General features: G+C 37.7%; 1 protein-coding gene across 5 annotated transcripts in view; it reads right to left on the bottom strand.

Moving 5' to 3' along the window:
- RTTN (rotatin) overlaps nucleotides 1-14,423 on the bottom strand; it is a 211,898-nt gene that overhangs the window by 178,756 nt on the left and 18,719 nt on the right. For all 5 annotated transcript variants that reach the window (XM_064294406.1, XM_064294408.1, XM_064294407.1 and 2 more), the window contains exons 10-11: nucleotides 14,084-14,199; nucleotides 3,924-4,094 (exon numbers count right to left, since the gene is read on the bottom strand). In XM_064294406.1, coding sequence (XP_064150476.1) covers nucleotides 3,924-4,094; nucleotides 14,084-14,199 — 287 coding nt within the window. The remainder of the gene's footprint in view (nucleotides 1-3,923; nucleotides 4,095-14,083; nucleotides 14,200-14,423) is intronic.

Here is a 14,423-nt window from a genome sequence, read left to right as displayed (position 1 = left end):
AAAAAAAAAAAAACACCTTTACGCCCCAATCAAAAAGTTTTGCTACTTGATTCCCCTTGAGATGAGGAACCAGACAAGGATGCTTTTTATCACCGCTCTTATTCAACATTGTGCTGGAAGACCTAGCCAGAGCAATTAGGCTAGGTAAAGAAATAAAGGGCATCCAGAGAGCCAAAGAAGAAGTAAAACTATCTCTATTTGCAGACGACATGATCTTACACACAGAAAACTCTACGGAATCCTCAAGAAAACTACTGAAACTAATAGAAGAGTTCAGCAGAGTATCGGGATACAAGATAAACATACAAAAATCAGGTGGATTCCTCTACACCAACAACAAGAACATCAAAGAGGAAATCACCAAATCAATACCATTTACAGTAGTCCCCAAGAAGATAAAATACTTAGGAATAAATCTTATCAGAGATGTGAAAGACTTATATAAAGAAAACTACAAAACACTTCTGCAAGAAGCCAAAAGAGACCTACATAAGTGGAAAAACATACCTTGCTCATGGATAGGAAGACTTAATATTATAAAAATGTCTATTCTAAGGAAAGCAATCTATACATTTAATGCAATTCCAATCCAAATCCCAAGGACATTCTTTAATGAGATGAGGAAACAAATCAGCAACTTCATATGGAAGGGAAAGAGGCCCCGGATAAATAAACCGGTACTGAAAAAGAACAAAGCGGGAGGCCTTGCTCTACCTGATTTTAGAACCTATTATACCGCCACAGTAGTCAAAGCAGCCTGATACTGGTACAACAACAGATACATGGACCAATGGAACAGAATTGAGAATCCAGACATAAATCCATCCACATAGGAGCAGCTAATATTTGACAAAGGCCCCAAAACAGTTAAATGGGGAAAAGAAAATCTTCTTAACAAGTAGTGCTAGCATAACTGGATATCCATCTGCAAAAAAATGAAACAAGACCCATACCTTACTCCATGCACAAAAACGAGCTCAAAATGGATCGAAGACCTAAATATAAAATCTAAAACGATAAAGATCATGAAAGAAAAAATAGGGACAACGTTAGGAGCCCTAATACATGGCATAAACAGTATACAAAACATTGTTAACAATGCAGGAAAAAAACTAGGTAACTAGGAGCTCCTAAAAATCAAACACCTATGCTCATGCAAAGACTTCACCAAAAGAGTAAAAAGATTACCTACAGACTGGGAAAAAGTTTTTAGCTATGACATTTCTGATCTGCACCTGATCTCTAAAATCTACATGGTACTGCAAGAACTCAACTACAAAAAAACAATCCAATTAAAAAATGGGCAAAAGATATGAACAGACACTTCACTAAAGAAGACATTCAGCTAGCGAACAGATACATGAGGAAATGTTCACGATCATTAGCCATTAGAGAAATGCAAATCAAAACTACAATGAGATTTCATCTCACTCCAACGAGGCTGGTATATAATCCAAAAAACACAAAAGAATAAATGTTGGAGAGGCTGTGGAGGGATTGGAACACTTCTACACTGCTGGTAGGAATGTCAAATGGTACAACCACTTTGGAATCGACTTGGAGCTTCCTTAAAAAGCTAGAAATACAACTACCACACAATCCAGCAATCCCACTCCTCGGAATATATCCTAGAGAAATAAGAGCCTTTACACGAACAGATACATGCATACCCATGTTCACTGCAGCACTGTTTACAATACCAAAAAGATGGATGCAACCAAGGCGCCCATCAACGGATGAATGGATAAATTATGGTATATTCACACAATGGAATACTACGCATCAATAAAGACCAGTGAGGAATCTGTGAAACGTTTCATAACATGGAGGAACCTGGAAGGCATTATACTGAGTGAAATTAGTCAGTTGCAAAAGGACAAATAACATGTAAGACCACTATTATAGCATCTTGAGAAACAGTTTAAACTGAACACATTCTTTTGTGTTTATAAGAGGGGGAGGGAGGGAGGGTGGGAGAAGGGTATTCACTAAGTAGATAGTAGATAAGAACTACTTTAGGTAAAGAGAAGGACAACGCTCAATACAGTGGAGGTCAACACAACTGGACTAAACCAAAAGCAAAGAAGTTTCCTGAATAAACTGAATGCTTCGACAGTCAGCAAAGCAGGGGCGGGGGTTTGGGGACCATGGTTTCAGGGGACATCTAAGTCAAATGGCATGATAAAATCTATTAAGAAAACATCCTGCATCCCACTTTGAGGAGCGGCGCCTGCAGTCTTAAATGCTAGCAAGCAGCCATCTCAAATGCATCAATGAGTCTCAACCCACCTGGATCAAAGAGGAATGAAGAACACCAAGGACAAAAGGTAATTACGAGCCCAAGAGACAGAAAGGGCTACATGAACCGGAGACTACATCAACCTGAGACCAGAAGAACTAGATGGTGCCCAGCTACAACCAATGACTGCCCTGACAGGGAATACAACAGAGAACCCCTGCAGGAACAGGAGAACAGTGCGACACAGACCCAAATTCTCCTAAAAAGACCAGACTTAATGGTCTGAGACTAGAAAGACCCCGGCGGTCATGGTCCCCAAACCTTCTTTTGGCCCAGGACAGGAACCATTCCCAAAGCCAACTCTTCAGACATAGATTGGACTGGACAATGGGTTGGAGAGAGATGCTGGTGAGGAGTGAGCTACATGCATCAGGTAGACACTTGAGACTATGTTGGCATCTCCTGTCTGGAGGGGAGATGAGATGGTAGAGGGGGTTGGAAGCTGGCAAAATGGTCACGAAAAGAGAGACTGGAAGGAGGGAGCAGGCTGTCTCATTGGGCAGAGAGTAATTGGGAATATGCAGTATGGTGTACATAAGTTTTTTTGTGAGAGACTGACTTGTAAACTCTCACTTGAAGTACAATAAAAATTATTAAAAAAAAAAAGCTAGAAATACAACTACCATATGATCCAGCAATCCCACTCCTTGGAATATATCCTAGAGAAATAAGAGCCTTTACACAAACAGATATACATACCCATGTTCACTGCAGCACTGTTTACAATGCCAAAAAGATGAAAGCAACCAAGGTGCCCATCAATGGATGAATGGATAAATAAATTATGGTATATTCATCGATAAAGAACAGTGATGAATCTGTGAAACATTTCATAACATGGAGGAACCTGGAAGGCATTATGCTGAGTGAAATTAGTCAGTTGCAAAAGGACAAATATTGTAGAAGACCACTATTGTAAGAACTTGAGAAATAGTTTAAACTGAGAAGAAAACACTCTTTCATGGTTACGAGAGGGGGGAGAGAGGGAGGGTGGGAGAGGGACACTCACTAACTAGATAGTAGATAAGAACTACTTTAGGTGAAGGGAAAGACAGCACACAATACAGGAGAGGTCAGCACAACTGGACTAAACCAAAAGCAAAGAAGTTTCCTGAATAAACTGAAAGCCAACTCTTCAGACATGGATTGGACTGGACAATGGGTTGGAGAGGGATGCTGGTGAGGCGTGAGCTACATGCACCAGGTAGACACTTGAGACTATGTTGGCATCTCCTGTCTGGAGAGGAGATGAGAGGGTGGAGGGGGTTAGAAGCTGGCGAAACGGACACGTAAAGAAGAGAGTGGCAGGAGGGAGCGGGCTCTCTCATTAGGGGGAGAGCAACTGGGAGTATGTAGCAAAGTATATATAAGTTTTTATGTGAGAGACTGACTTGATTTGTAAACTTTCACTTAAAGCACAAAAAAAATTTTTTTTTTAAAAATTGTTCAATGTTACCATTTCTCATCTGCTACTTTTTCCCATATAATCTTTGCACCTGTACTTATTTTTGAAAATAGTATCAACCAAAATACCTTCACACTGTGAAATGATGAGGAGAAATTTACAGCAGCCTTAATTTATAATAGTCAGTAAACTACAGGTAAGCACCGCTGCCTGCCTTACCTTTTCTATAGGGAGCAGTATTTGTAAGAGCCGCACTGTAAACAGCGAGATGCTGACGAAGGCCATTCTGTGATGCACCAGCATTGCCTCCGGCTGTTCCCAACTGGCACTGCTCTTATGGTGGGACATGGTTTCGCCCAGTGACTCCAACACTGTGAGCAGTCTCTCCTTCTGAAAACATTTAAACACCAAACAGAGGTAAACAACCAATTGTAGGGGCCAGTATATAGATGTTGTGTAAAACACTTTAAAATATTACCATTATAAATAACAAAAACAACCAAAGCAAAAATTTATTATCCTCCCTGAGGCTAACCAAAGCCTCCTGAGATAAGTTTTAAAAAATACGGAAGATTGATAAGCATACCAAATTTTAAAAAATTTTTTTAATTATTTGATATGAATCCTAACTTACAGTGAATAAAAATAATACAATACAAAAATGTCATACAGTAGGACCATAAATTCCTAATTTCTAGTGTTTAAATCTATCGCCAAGTAGTTACTGGTCTTACTATATGCCTAACTCAGTGGTAGGAATCAAGGGAAAAAATGCACTAGCATAAGAGACATGATCCCTGCCCTCAAATGTACTAGTATGAGAGACATGATCTCTGTCCTCAAATGCACTAGTATAAGAGACATGATCCCTGTCCTCAAATGCACTAGTATGAGAGACATGATCCCTGTCCTCAAATGCACTAGTATAAGAGACATGATCCCTGTCCTCAAATGCACTAGTATAAGAGACATGATCCCTGTCCTCAAATGCACTAGTATAAGAGACATGATCCCTGTCCTCAAATGTACTAGTATAAGACATGATCCCTGTCCTCAAATGCACTAGTATAAGAGACATGATCCCTGTCCTCAAATGCACTAGTATGAGAGACATGATCCCTGTCCTCAAATGCACTAGTATAAGAGACATGATCCCTGTCCTCAAATGCACTAGTATAAGAGACATGATCCCTGTCCTCAAATGCACTAGTATGAGAGACATGATCCCTGTCCTCAAATGCACTAGTATGAGAGACATGATCCCTGTCCTCAAATGCACTAGTATAAGAGACATGATCCCTGTCCTCAAATGCACTAGTATAAGAGACATGATCCCTGTCCTCAAATGCACTAGTATAAGAGACATGATCCCTGTCCTCAAATGCACTAGTATAAGAGACATGATCCCTGTCCCCAAATGCACTAGTATAAGAGACATGATCCCTGTCCTCAAATGCACTAGTATGAGAGACATGATCTCTGTCCTCAAATGCACTAGTATAAGAGACATGATCCCTGTCCTCAAATGCACTAGTATAAGAGACATGATCCCTGTCCTCAAATGCACTAGTATAAGAGACATGATCCCTGTCCTCAAATGCACTAGTATGAGAGACATGATCTCTGTCCTCAAATGCACTAGTATAAGAGACATGATCCCTGTCCTCAAATGCACTAGTATAAGAGACATGATCCCTGTCCTCAAATGCACTAGTATGAGACATGACCTCTGTCCTCAAATGCACTAGTATGAGACATGACCTCTGCCCTCAAACAGATCCCAAAGCTACTAAAGAAATGAAACTAGGTATGTCAAATAATCAAAAAGCAATTAAGTACCAAATTGTATACCAAAATACATTCTTGATATTGACATGCCTGATAAGCTAATTGGCAGCCTCAGTAAGGTGGCAGAACAAGAAAAAGCACTGGAGTGCTCACTCTCAACTTTCCATTGAACACATATGAAAATTAAAATGGGAAATAACTTCGAAACTAAGGACAAGCATTTAATATACGTCAGAATTCTTTTATTCAAGATGAATACAGGAAACAAAAAAAAAGTATGAAGTCTATAAAAATTACGTAAGAGAATAACTTTGCTATGTTATTTACATGGATCATTTTGATACTTAAGGTTTAAAATAACCCCAAGTGAAATTAAAACTATACTTAACTTCCCAAAACATGGCAGAAGTAAAAGGAAAACAAAAGTATCTATATAGAAAAAAAAGGAAACAAAAAAGATAGGAAAAACTTCTGGGAGAAGATCAAGTATAACTGTATTACCATTGACATAAAAGTTTAAATTCTCCTATAAATAAAAAACAATTTCAGACTGAAGTAAAAAACAAACAGGAATATTACACTTAGTAAAAGACAACTCAACTTTGAACATGAAAGGTTAAAAATTAAATGTGTAGTGAAAATGAACAAGAAAAAAGACTAAACAATATTTAGGGCAAAAAAATAACATTGAACAAAGGGAAACATTTTCTATCAGCGACATGTAAGTTAAGACTAAAGACCTAGTAAAAACAAGTCTCTGTAACTGGAATAACATACAACATCAAGGAAAACCTGTTATTGATATAAAGATGAATTTTGCTATTTTTAACTCAGTCTTTTTAAACATAATTTAACGTAACTTCTCAAGTTTCTAAGGAACAGTGATAAAAAATTAATCATACTTAACCACACAGAAAATTTGAATATACATTTTAAGCTATATTCTCTTATCCCAAGGAAATAAAACTAAAAATTAAAAATTAAATTGTAAACCAAAAGTACAGCAGCCCTTAAAAATTAAAGCAGAAAAACTTAGAAGCTCTCATGTAAATAACTACTAGTCCAGGGAAAAATAATCAAAAACATAGTCACAGTCTTTTTATATTGACTGGCAATTACTCCACAGAGTACTTCTCTATTAAAGTAATCCTTAAATACACAGGCAGTCCCTGGATTACAAACGACACCTGTTCCTGCGTCTTTAAGTGAAATTTGTAAGTAAGTTGGAATAGATGCACACGGATCTTATTTAGCCTTTACCGTTACCCACTGACCTCAAGTCAATTCCAACTCAGAACAACCTTACAGAATAGAGTAGAACTGGCCCGTGGGGTTTCCAAAGAGCAGCTCGTAGACTTGAACTGCTGGCCTTTTGGTTAGCAGCCACAGTACTTAAGCACTGCACCACCAGGGGACTTCTAACCATTTCTTTCTGGTTCAAACCCCTGCTGAGAATCTGCCTTTTTCCACCCAGATACACTGAATCAGAATCTGCATTTTAACAAGATTCCCAGGTGATTCCTTCATATAAAAAATTCTGAGAACCACTGTTCCACCAGTGCTTCTCAGAATGGGTCCCTAACCAGCAGCATTAGCATTGTCTGGGAACTTGTTATAAATGCAAATATTCAGCAGGGTTTTGAACTGGAAAAAACAGGTTAGAAGCTTTGCTTCAGTGCAAGAAACGGCTCAAAGCCTTTTCAATGATTTAAAAGCTGCACATGCAGCAAGTAAAAGTGACTGTGATGAAGAATCTGTTACAAGTAGGGGTTGGTTCAATTGGTTCAAAGAGAGGTTAAATTTACATATTAGTAAGTGCCAGTGTAAGTCATCAGGAAGTCTGAAGTTTGTAACCCGAGTACTGCCTGTAGCTATGAGCAACGTACATCTATTAGTCAAGATTAATTTTGACAATTTACAATTTAAATCAATGAACATATTTAAGATCTTAGTAGTATAAGGCTTTTTCTAAAAATGTAATTATTTACCGTGTTTTTATGCAAATAACTCATGCCTTCTATGTTTGTTTGCCAAGTGTGCCCTCCCCCTGCGAGGTATATTTTATAAGTGCGCTACATTTTTTTTTTTTACAGCAACATGTTACAAAACAAATTGGCACATTAGCACTTACGAAAATACGGGGTGGGGGGGACACAGTTGGCAAACATAAAAAAAAAAAAAGAAAGCTCGTGTTATTTGTGTAAAAATATGGTGCTTGTGACATTCTTTCAAATAATTGTGTTAACTGTAATTATGAATTGGATGCTTCTCAAGATAGCATAAAAAGGAAGTACTGTAAGTATTAGTTTTAGGATCTTCATGATTACCAGCATTTCTTCTAAGAAAAAGAGAGAGGAAGAAAGGGAAGGAGGGAGGGAGGGAGGAGGAAATGTATTTTTTTTATTGTTTTAAGTAAGGAAAGGATTGGAAACAATAGTAAATTGTTGAGAGTTTTAATGCCTTAGGCTAAAGATATTTAAACAACAGCTTTAACATAGTTGAGGGGAAAAAAGGCCAGTTTTCAGAGAATATTCACAGCTTTTAATAATAGAGTACCTAGTCCATTCAATGAAGAAAGAATAGTCTCTTCAATAAACGGCGCTGGGATAATTGGATCTCCACAAGCAAAAGAATGAAGTTGGCCCCATAGCCCGCACCCTATATGAAAATCAACTCAAAATGGATCAAAACACAAAAACTAAAACCATAAAACTCTTAGAAGAAAATAGGAGTTAAGCTTCAAGGTCTTGTTTTTGACAATGGAGTCCTAAAGATGATACCAAAAGCATGAGTAATAAAAGAAAAAATAGATAAATTAGACTTTATCAAAATGAAAATTTTTTGCATATCAAAAAACTTTATCAAAAAAGTGAAGAGACAACCTGCAGAATAGGAGAAAATATTTGGGAACTATGTATCTGTTAAAGGCTTAATATCCAAAATATACAAAGAACTCCTACAACTCAACAACAAAAAAACAACCCAGATGAAAAAATAGGGGAAAGGACTTGAATAGACATTTCTCCAAAAAAAGATACATGAATGGCCAATAAATATATGAAAAAATGCTCAATATCATTAGTTACTGACTAGTTGCTGTTGAGTCGATTTCAACTCATGAAGACCCCATGTTTGTCAGAGTAGAACTGTGCTTCGCAGGGTTATCAATGGCTTATTTTTCAGAAGCAGATCGCCAGGTCCTTCTTCAAAGACACCTCTCTGAGTGGACTGAAACCTCTAACCTTTCAGTTAGTGTCCAAGCACATTAAAGTTTGCACCACCCAAGGACTCCATTAGTCATCAGGGAAATGGAAATCAAAACCACAATAAGATACCACTGCACTCCCACCAGGATGGCTATCATCACAAAAATGAAAAGTAGGTGTTGGAGAGGATGTAGGGAAATTGGAACACTTGAACATTGCTGGTAGGAATGTAAAATGATGCAATGCTACGAAAAATATTTTGGAAGGTCCTCAAAAAGTTAAAAATAGAGTTACCATAAGATCCAGTAATTCCACACCTTGGTACAGCCAAGAGACTTGCAAAAAGGGATTCAAAACACACACATATATACCAACATTCATCACAGCATTGTTCACAATAGCTGAAAGGTAGAAACAACCTTTTAAAAAAAAAAAACCAAAACCATTGCCATCGAGTCGATTTCAACTCGTAGCAACCCTATAGGACAGAGTAGAACTGCCCCATAGGGTTTCCAGGGAGTGCCTGGTGGGTTCGAACTGTCGACCTTTTGGTTAACAGCCGTAACCCTTAACCACTACACCACGGGGGTTTCCAGAAACAACCGTATCTCTGTTTTATTAGTGTCACATCAGAAGTGTCCGTTTCCCACAAGATTGAAAAGAACTACATCTTATTCATCTTGTACCTCAGGTACCTAATACATAATATGCATTCAACAAAAATTTAGTTAATTAAAAATAATTGCCCCTGGAGGTAGACAGGAGTTGGTTGAATCGACACAGGAATACAGGGTGGAAAGGAGGGTTGTGCTGTCTCATTAGGGGGAGAGCAGCTAGGAGTACATAGCAAGGTGTATATAATCAGTTTTTGTATGAGAGACTGACTGGATTTGTAAACTTTCACTTAAAGCACAATAAATAAAAATAATAATAATTGCCTCTGGACTGATGGCAGTAGCAGGGAAGGCTTTACATGCTAATCAGAGATCCCACTCACCCAATTACAAATTCACAATCCAGATCAATTCCCTTTCTTGAGCCCTTACTGGATACGGAGCCACACCAGAGTCTTTCCCAACCCCCTCGGCCCCAAATAACTCCAACCAGCAATCCTTCCAGCATACCTGGATATCTAAGTGACCAGCTCATAGCAGGTCAGATGGGAGTCATAAAGAAGGAGAAAATACTGCTTTTAGATGGCATTGTAATGACAGGAGTGACAGAGAGAAGAAACAAAAAGACTGCACAGGACACAGACCCTGAGAGTCTGGGGTTCTGTGGTAGCAGGTGAAGAACCCTACTCCTCGACCCTCACTCACCATGTGAATAAGCCGGTGGGCACACTACACGTAAAACTCACTTTTACAAGTAAAAAAAAAAAGTAAAACTCACTTTTACAAGTACTCATCAATAAAATGTTCATTTTAGTAAAAAAAAATCATTTTGGCGAATTTTTTTCTTTTATTTACTTCGAGTGAAACAAAAATATTCAATTTCTCAAGGAAAAACTTTCTTTTACTGTGCTTACCCAAACTGAGTAATAGAGTTCCAGACATGACTAACATTAGTACTACTTAGACATATTTAGATATTTAATTATATATCCATGGGTATTTAATTTCTTAACTGGTAACAGCACATTTATTATTTGCTCATTTTATGACTCAACAAAAATACTGCTTCTACTTTCCTTCTTAAACATGGCAAAAGCAGGGAAATTAAGGAATTCTACTGAATTGCTTGCTTCTCTTAATACACAGCCAAAGGAATGAGACTTTTTCCTACTAGACATTGATTCTTTCTAAACAAGTAAAAGTAAGTCGAATGTAATTTCAAGAAGTACTGTTTTATTTAACATTTCTAACATACCAATTGGCAAAAGAGTTAACCTTTAAAGTAAAAATAATTCATTGAATCATAAAAGATCAGCAGCCAGAAGTTGAAAGTAAACCACTAAATTCTACAGATAAATATTCTGGCCAAGAAAATTTAAGTTAATTTAAGAAGCAACCGATAAAACATTCTTCACACTTCAAAGAAAAAACTCACTTGTTGAAAACCTTCAATATGTGAAAATCTTCTAAAAATACTATGAAACAGTGTGATAACCTTAAGGACTAAAGAAAAACTAAGATTAAAAACTATCACCCCAGTTTTATAAAACTGAAGGGCCTGAAACTTAATATAGTATCCAAAAACTCACTGCCATTGAATCAATTCCAACTGGTAGGACCCTCGAGAATAGAGTAGAACTGCCCCATAGGGTTTCTAAGGCTGTAAATCTTTATGGAAGCAGATTGTCACATCCTACTCCCTCAAAACAGGTGGTGGATTCGAATGGCCAACCTTTCGGTTAGCATCCAAGAACTTAACCATTGTGCCACCGAAGCCACTTAATACAGTACACCTACTGTATTTCTCTTCTCAAAAAGTTTGTTATTAAAAAAAATAATAAAAGTTTGGGTTTTTGGACACATGGGTGTTGGTATTAACTAAATATGTTCATTTTATCTTATCTTTTTATATTCTGACCTCCACTCAAAAGGATTTGAGACAGCCTGAAACTAAGTTTAAAAAAACACAGACAAACCTATATCACAACAACATAAACAGAAAGAAAATTCAGCAACCATAAGGGTCAACACATATTTTTATGAATAACAAATTTTGCATCCAGCTCCCTGACAAGGGAAAAAAAAAAAAGAAAAACGTAAGTTGCCAATTCATATTAACAGAAAAGACAGAACACCAGTACTTCACAGAAGGTAAATTTATTAGAAGGTAACTTCTCAACAAAAGACATAAAATGACAAAATTATCAAAAAAAAAAAAAAAAAGATGATATCCTATTATGTGAAAGCATACACTGGTAGTTAATAGAGCTCTTAATATTATGTGCTAAGATTCTCCTGAGGCTACTATACATGTATTGATTAGTCATCAAAATATTAATTATCATTTGTTTAAAAAAAAAAAAAGATAAAACGCACGGGGAGCCCCAGTAACACAGAGGTTAAAGCACTCGGCTACTAACAAACGGTCGGCAATTCGAACCCACCAGCTGCTTCACGGAAGAAAGATGTGGCAATCTCCTTCCATAAAGATTTACAGCCTTAGAAACTCTAAGGGGCAGTTCTACTCTGTCCTAAAGGGTCACTATGAGTAGCAATCAACTCAACAGCTGGATTTGGTTTTTTTGGTTTGATACTTTCCAAAATTATCTCCTCTACTGAAATACAAACAATAAAGAAAAATAAGGCATCCTTCTGATCTCTCCACATCCTGAATGATTCTTCTAAATTTGATCCAGAATTTTCATTCCAGATAACTGTACATTTATGTCACTAATAATTTATAGATAAGCCTGTTGCTTAAATGGCATAATTAAAAGCCTTAAACAAATCCTCCCCTTTTGGTCATGGAGGAGTACAAAATATATGAAACAACTGTTTTCAGACACTGGACGTTAGGTTGCGCAGGACTGTAATCCCAGAAAGAAGAAAAGTAAGCAAGGAGAGTCCTACCATCACCTGAAAGCAATTACTGGATGGCATGTAGCAGAAGAAAAACCCAAACAGAGCCTGAAAGTCTCAAAAGACTTGAGGATATGTAGATACTTGGGGAAGCTGAGATGGTTAAAAGCCGCTGGAGAAAAGACATATAGTAAAGATGAGCCCAGGAGATAGAAAGGGCCACATAAACCAGAGACTCCATCAGCCTGAGACTGGAAGAACTAGATGGTACCCAGCTACCACCAACGACTGCCCTGGCAGGGAACACAACAGAGAATCCCTGATGGAGGAGGAGAACAGTGGGATGCAGATTTCAAATTCTCATAAAAACACCAGGCTTAACAATCTGAGTGAGACTGGTGGGACCCTGACGGTCATGGTCCCCGGACCCTTTGCTAGCCCAAGACTAGAACCATTCCCAAAGCCCACTCTCCAGACAGGGATTGGACTGGACTACAAGATAGACAATGCTATTGGTGAGGAGTGAGCTTCTTGGCTCAAGTAGACACATGAGACTATGTAGGCAACTCCTGTCTGGTGGCAAGATGAGAAGGAAGAGGGGGACAGAAGCTGGTTGAATGGGCATGGGGAATACTGGGTGGTGAGGAGGAATGTGCTGTCTTATTAGGAGCAGAGCAGCTAGGAGTACATAGCAAGGTGTGTATAACTTTTTGTACGAGAGGCTGACTTGATCTGTAAACTTTCACCTAAAGCACAATCAATCAATCGGCAAGCTGGTGGAAGGAACTCTTAAAACTCATTAAGAAGAAAACAAGCAACCAATAAAAAAAAAAAAAAAAATGGGGAAATGATTTGAACAGATATTATACCAAAGAAGACATATAGATGGCCCGTAAGCACATGAAAAGGTACTCAAAAGACACAAATTACCAAAATCAGGAAAGGCAGAAGAGACACCACTACAAACCTAACAGCAATTTAAAAGATCATAAGGGTAAATAAACTTATGCCAACAAATTACACAACAGGTACATCTTAGACGGAAAAGGAACGGTAGCAAGACATTCTTGAGCTACATTTTCATGAAGAGAAAGCAATTCCTAAAACTGAAAATAAATTGAAACAAATCCAACTGTATATTGAATTGGTAACAGAGAAAAGAATTGTATCAAGTGACTTTAAGGCACAGTATTTTGACCATGTATCCTTAGTGGGGTTTAATCTAGGTCAAAAAGAATTGTTCAGAATGTTATCAATATTGCTATTGTAAAACTATTTTATGTGCAGTGATGGTTAGAGCTAATAAGCAATTTTGTTGGTACTGTTATGAACTAAGATTTCCAGGGCATGAGCAAAGAAACAGAAGTTTAATATCAGAGAAATTGCAATATGAACTCATAATTTTTTAAAAGCTGTATGTTCTAGTTGTGTTACTGGAATAGGAGGCCTGGTGGTGCAGTAGTTAAGCACTTGGATGCTAACTAAAAGGTCAGCAGCTTGAACCCACCAGCCGCTCCATGGCAGAAAAATGTAGCAGTCTGCTTTTGTAAACATTACAGCCTTGGAAACCCTATGAGGCAGTCCTACTCTGTTCTATAGGGTCGCAATGAGTCAGAATTCACTCAATGGCAATGGGGATTACTGGAAGGAAAGAATGATTTCACAGTAGCTTTATAAGCACCCCTAATGGCCTGGGTTTAGTCTCTATATACCATTCCCCATTAAAAGTACCCAAAGCTTCTAAAGAAAGACCAATTCCAGACTTGGGGCAAGAAATGCACAAAACATGCTTGGAAAATATCGTCCCAGGAAGCAGGAAAACTTTCAAAGACTAATGAGACAATTAAAGCAGGTTAAAAGGACCAAAATAAAATATTACTACCCACATCACAAAGAAAACATTGATTCTCACCATATCCATAGCAAAAAGGCTGCTGTCATCCCAGATACCTGCTGAAACTGCGTCCCCAGTGAGGATAATAACTTCCGCAAGCAATTCCAGAACTCTTATTATCACCAGCCTACTACCTAGGAACACAAGTAGAAAACAGGTTAAAAAAAAAAAAAGTTACTGAACGTTCAAATAATCAGCTGAAAATCATGTTGCTCAATTTTCTAGGTAGTCATACCCCAAAAATTCCTATTTCTCTTTTTTCTGATGTTTTTAGAATAGCTGAAAGAGATAGAGGGACGCCATGATCTACAACCACCATTAAAAACGTCTGTCCTGACCATAGTACTATTTAAATAAA

Source organism: Loxodonta africana, chromosome 11, assembly GCF_030014295.1.
Source record: "Loxodonta africana isolate mLoxAfr1 chromosome 11, mLoxAfr1.hap2, whole genome shotgun sequence".
Classification (NCBI taxonomy): domain Eukaryota; kingdom Metazoa; phylum Chordata; class Mammalia; order Proboscidea; family Elephantidae; genus Loxodonta; species Loxodonta africana.
The sequence above is the reverse complement of the archived record's forward strand: the minus strand, read 5'-3'. Positions and strand labels throughout refer to the sequence as shown.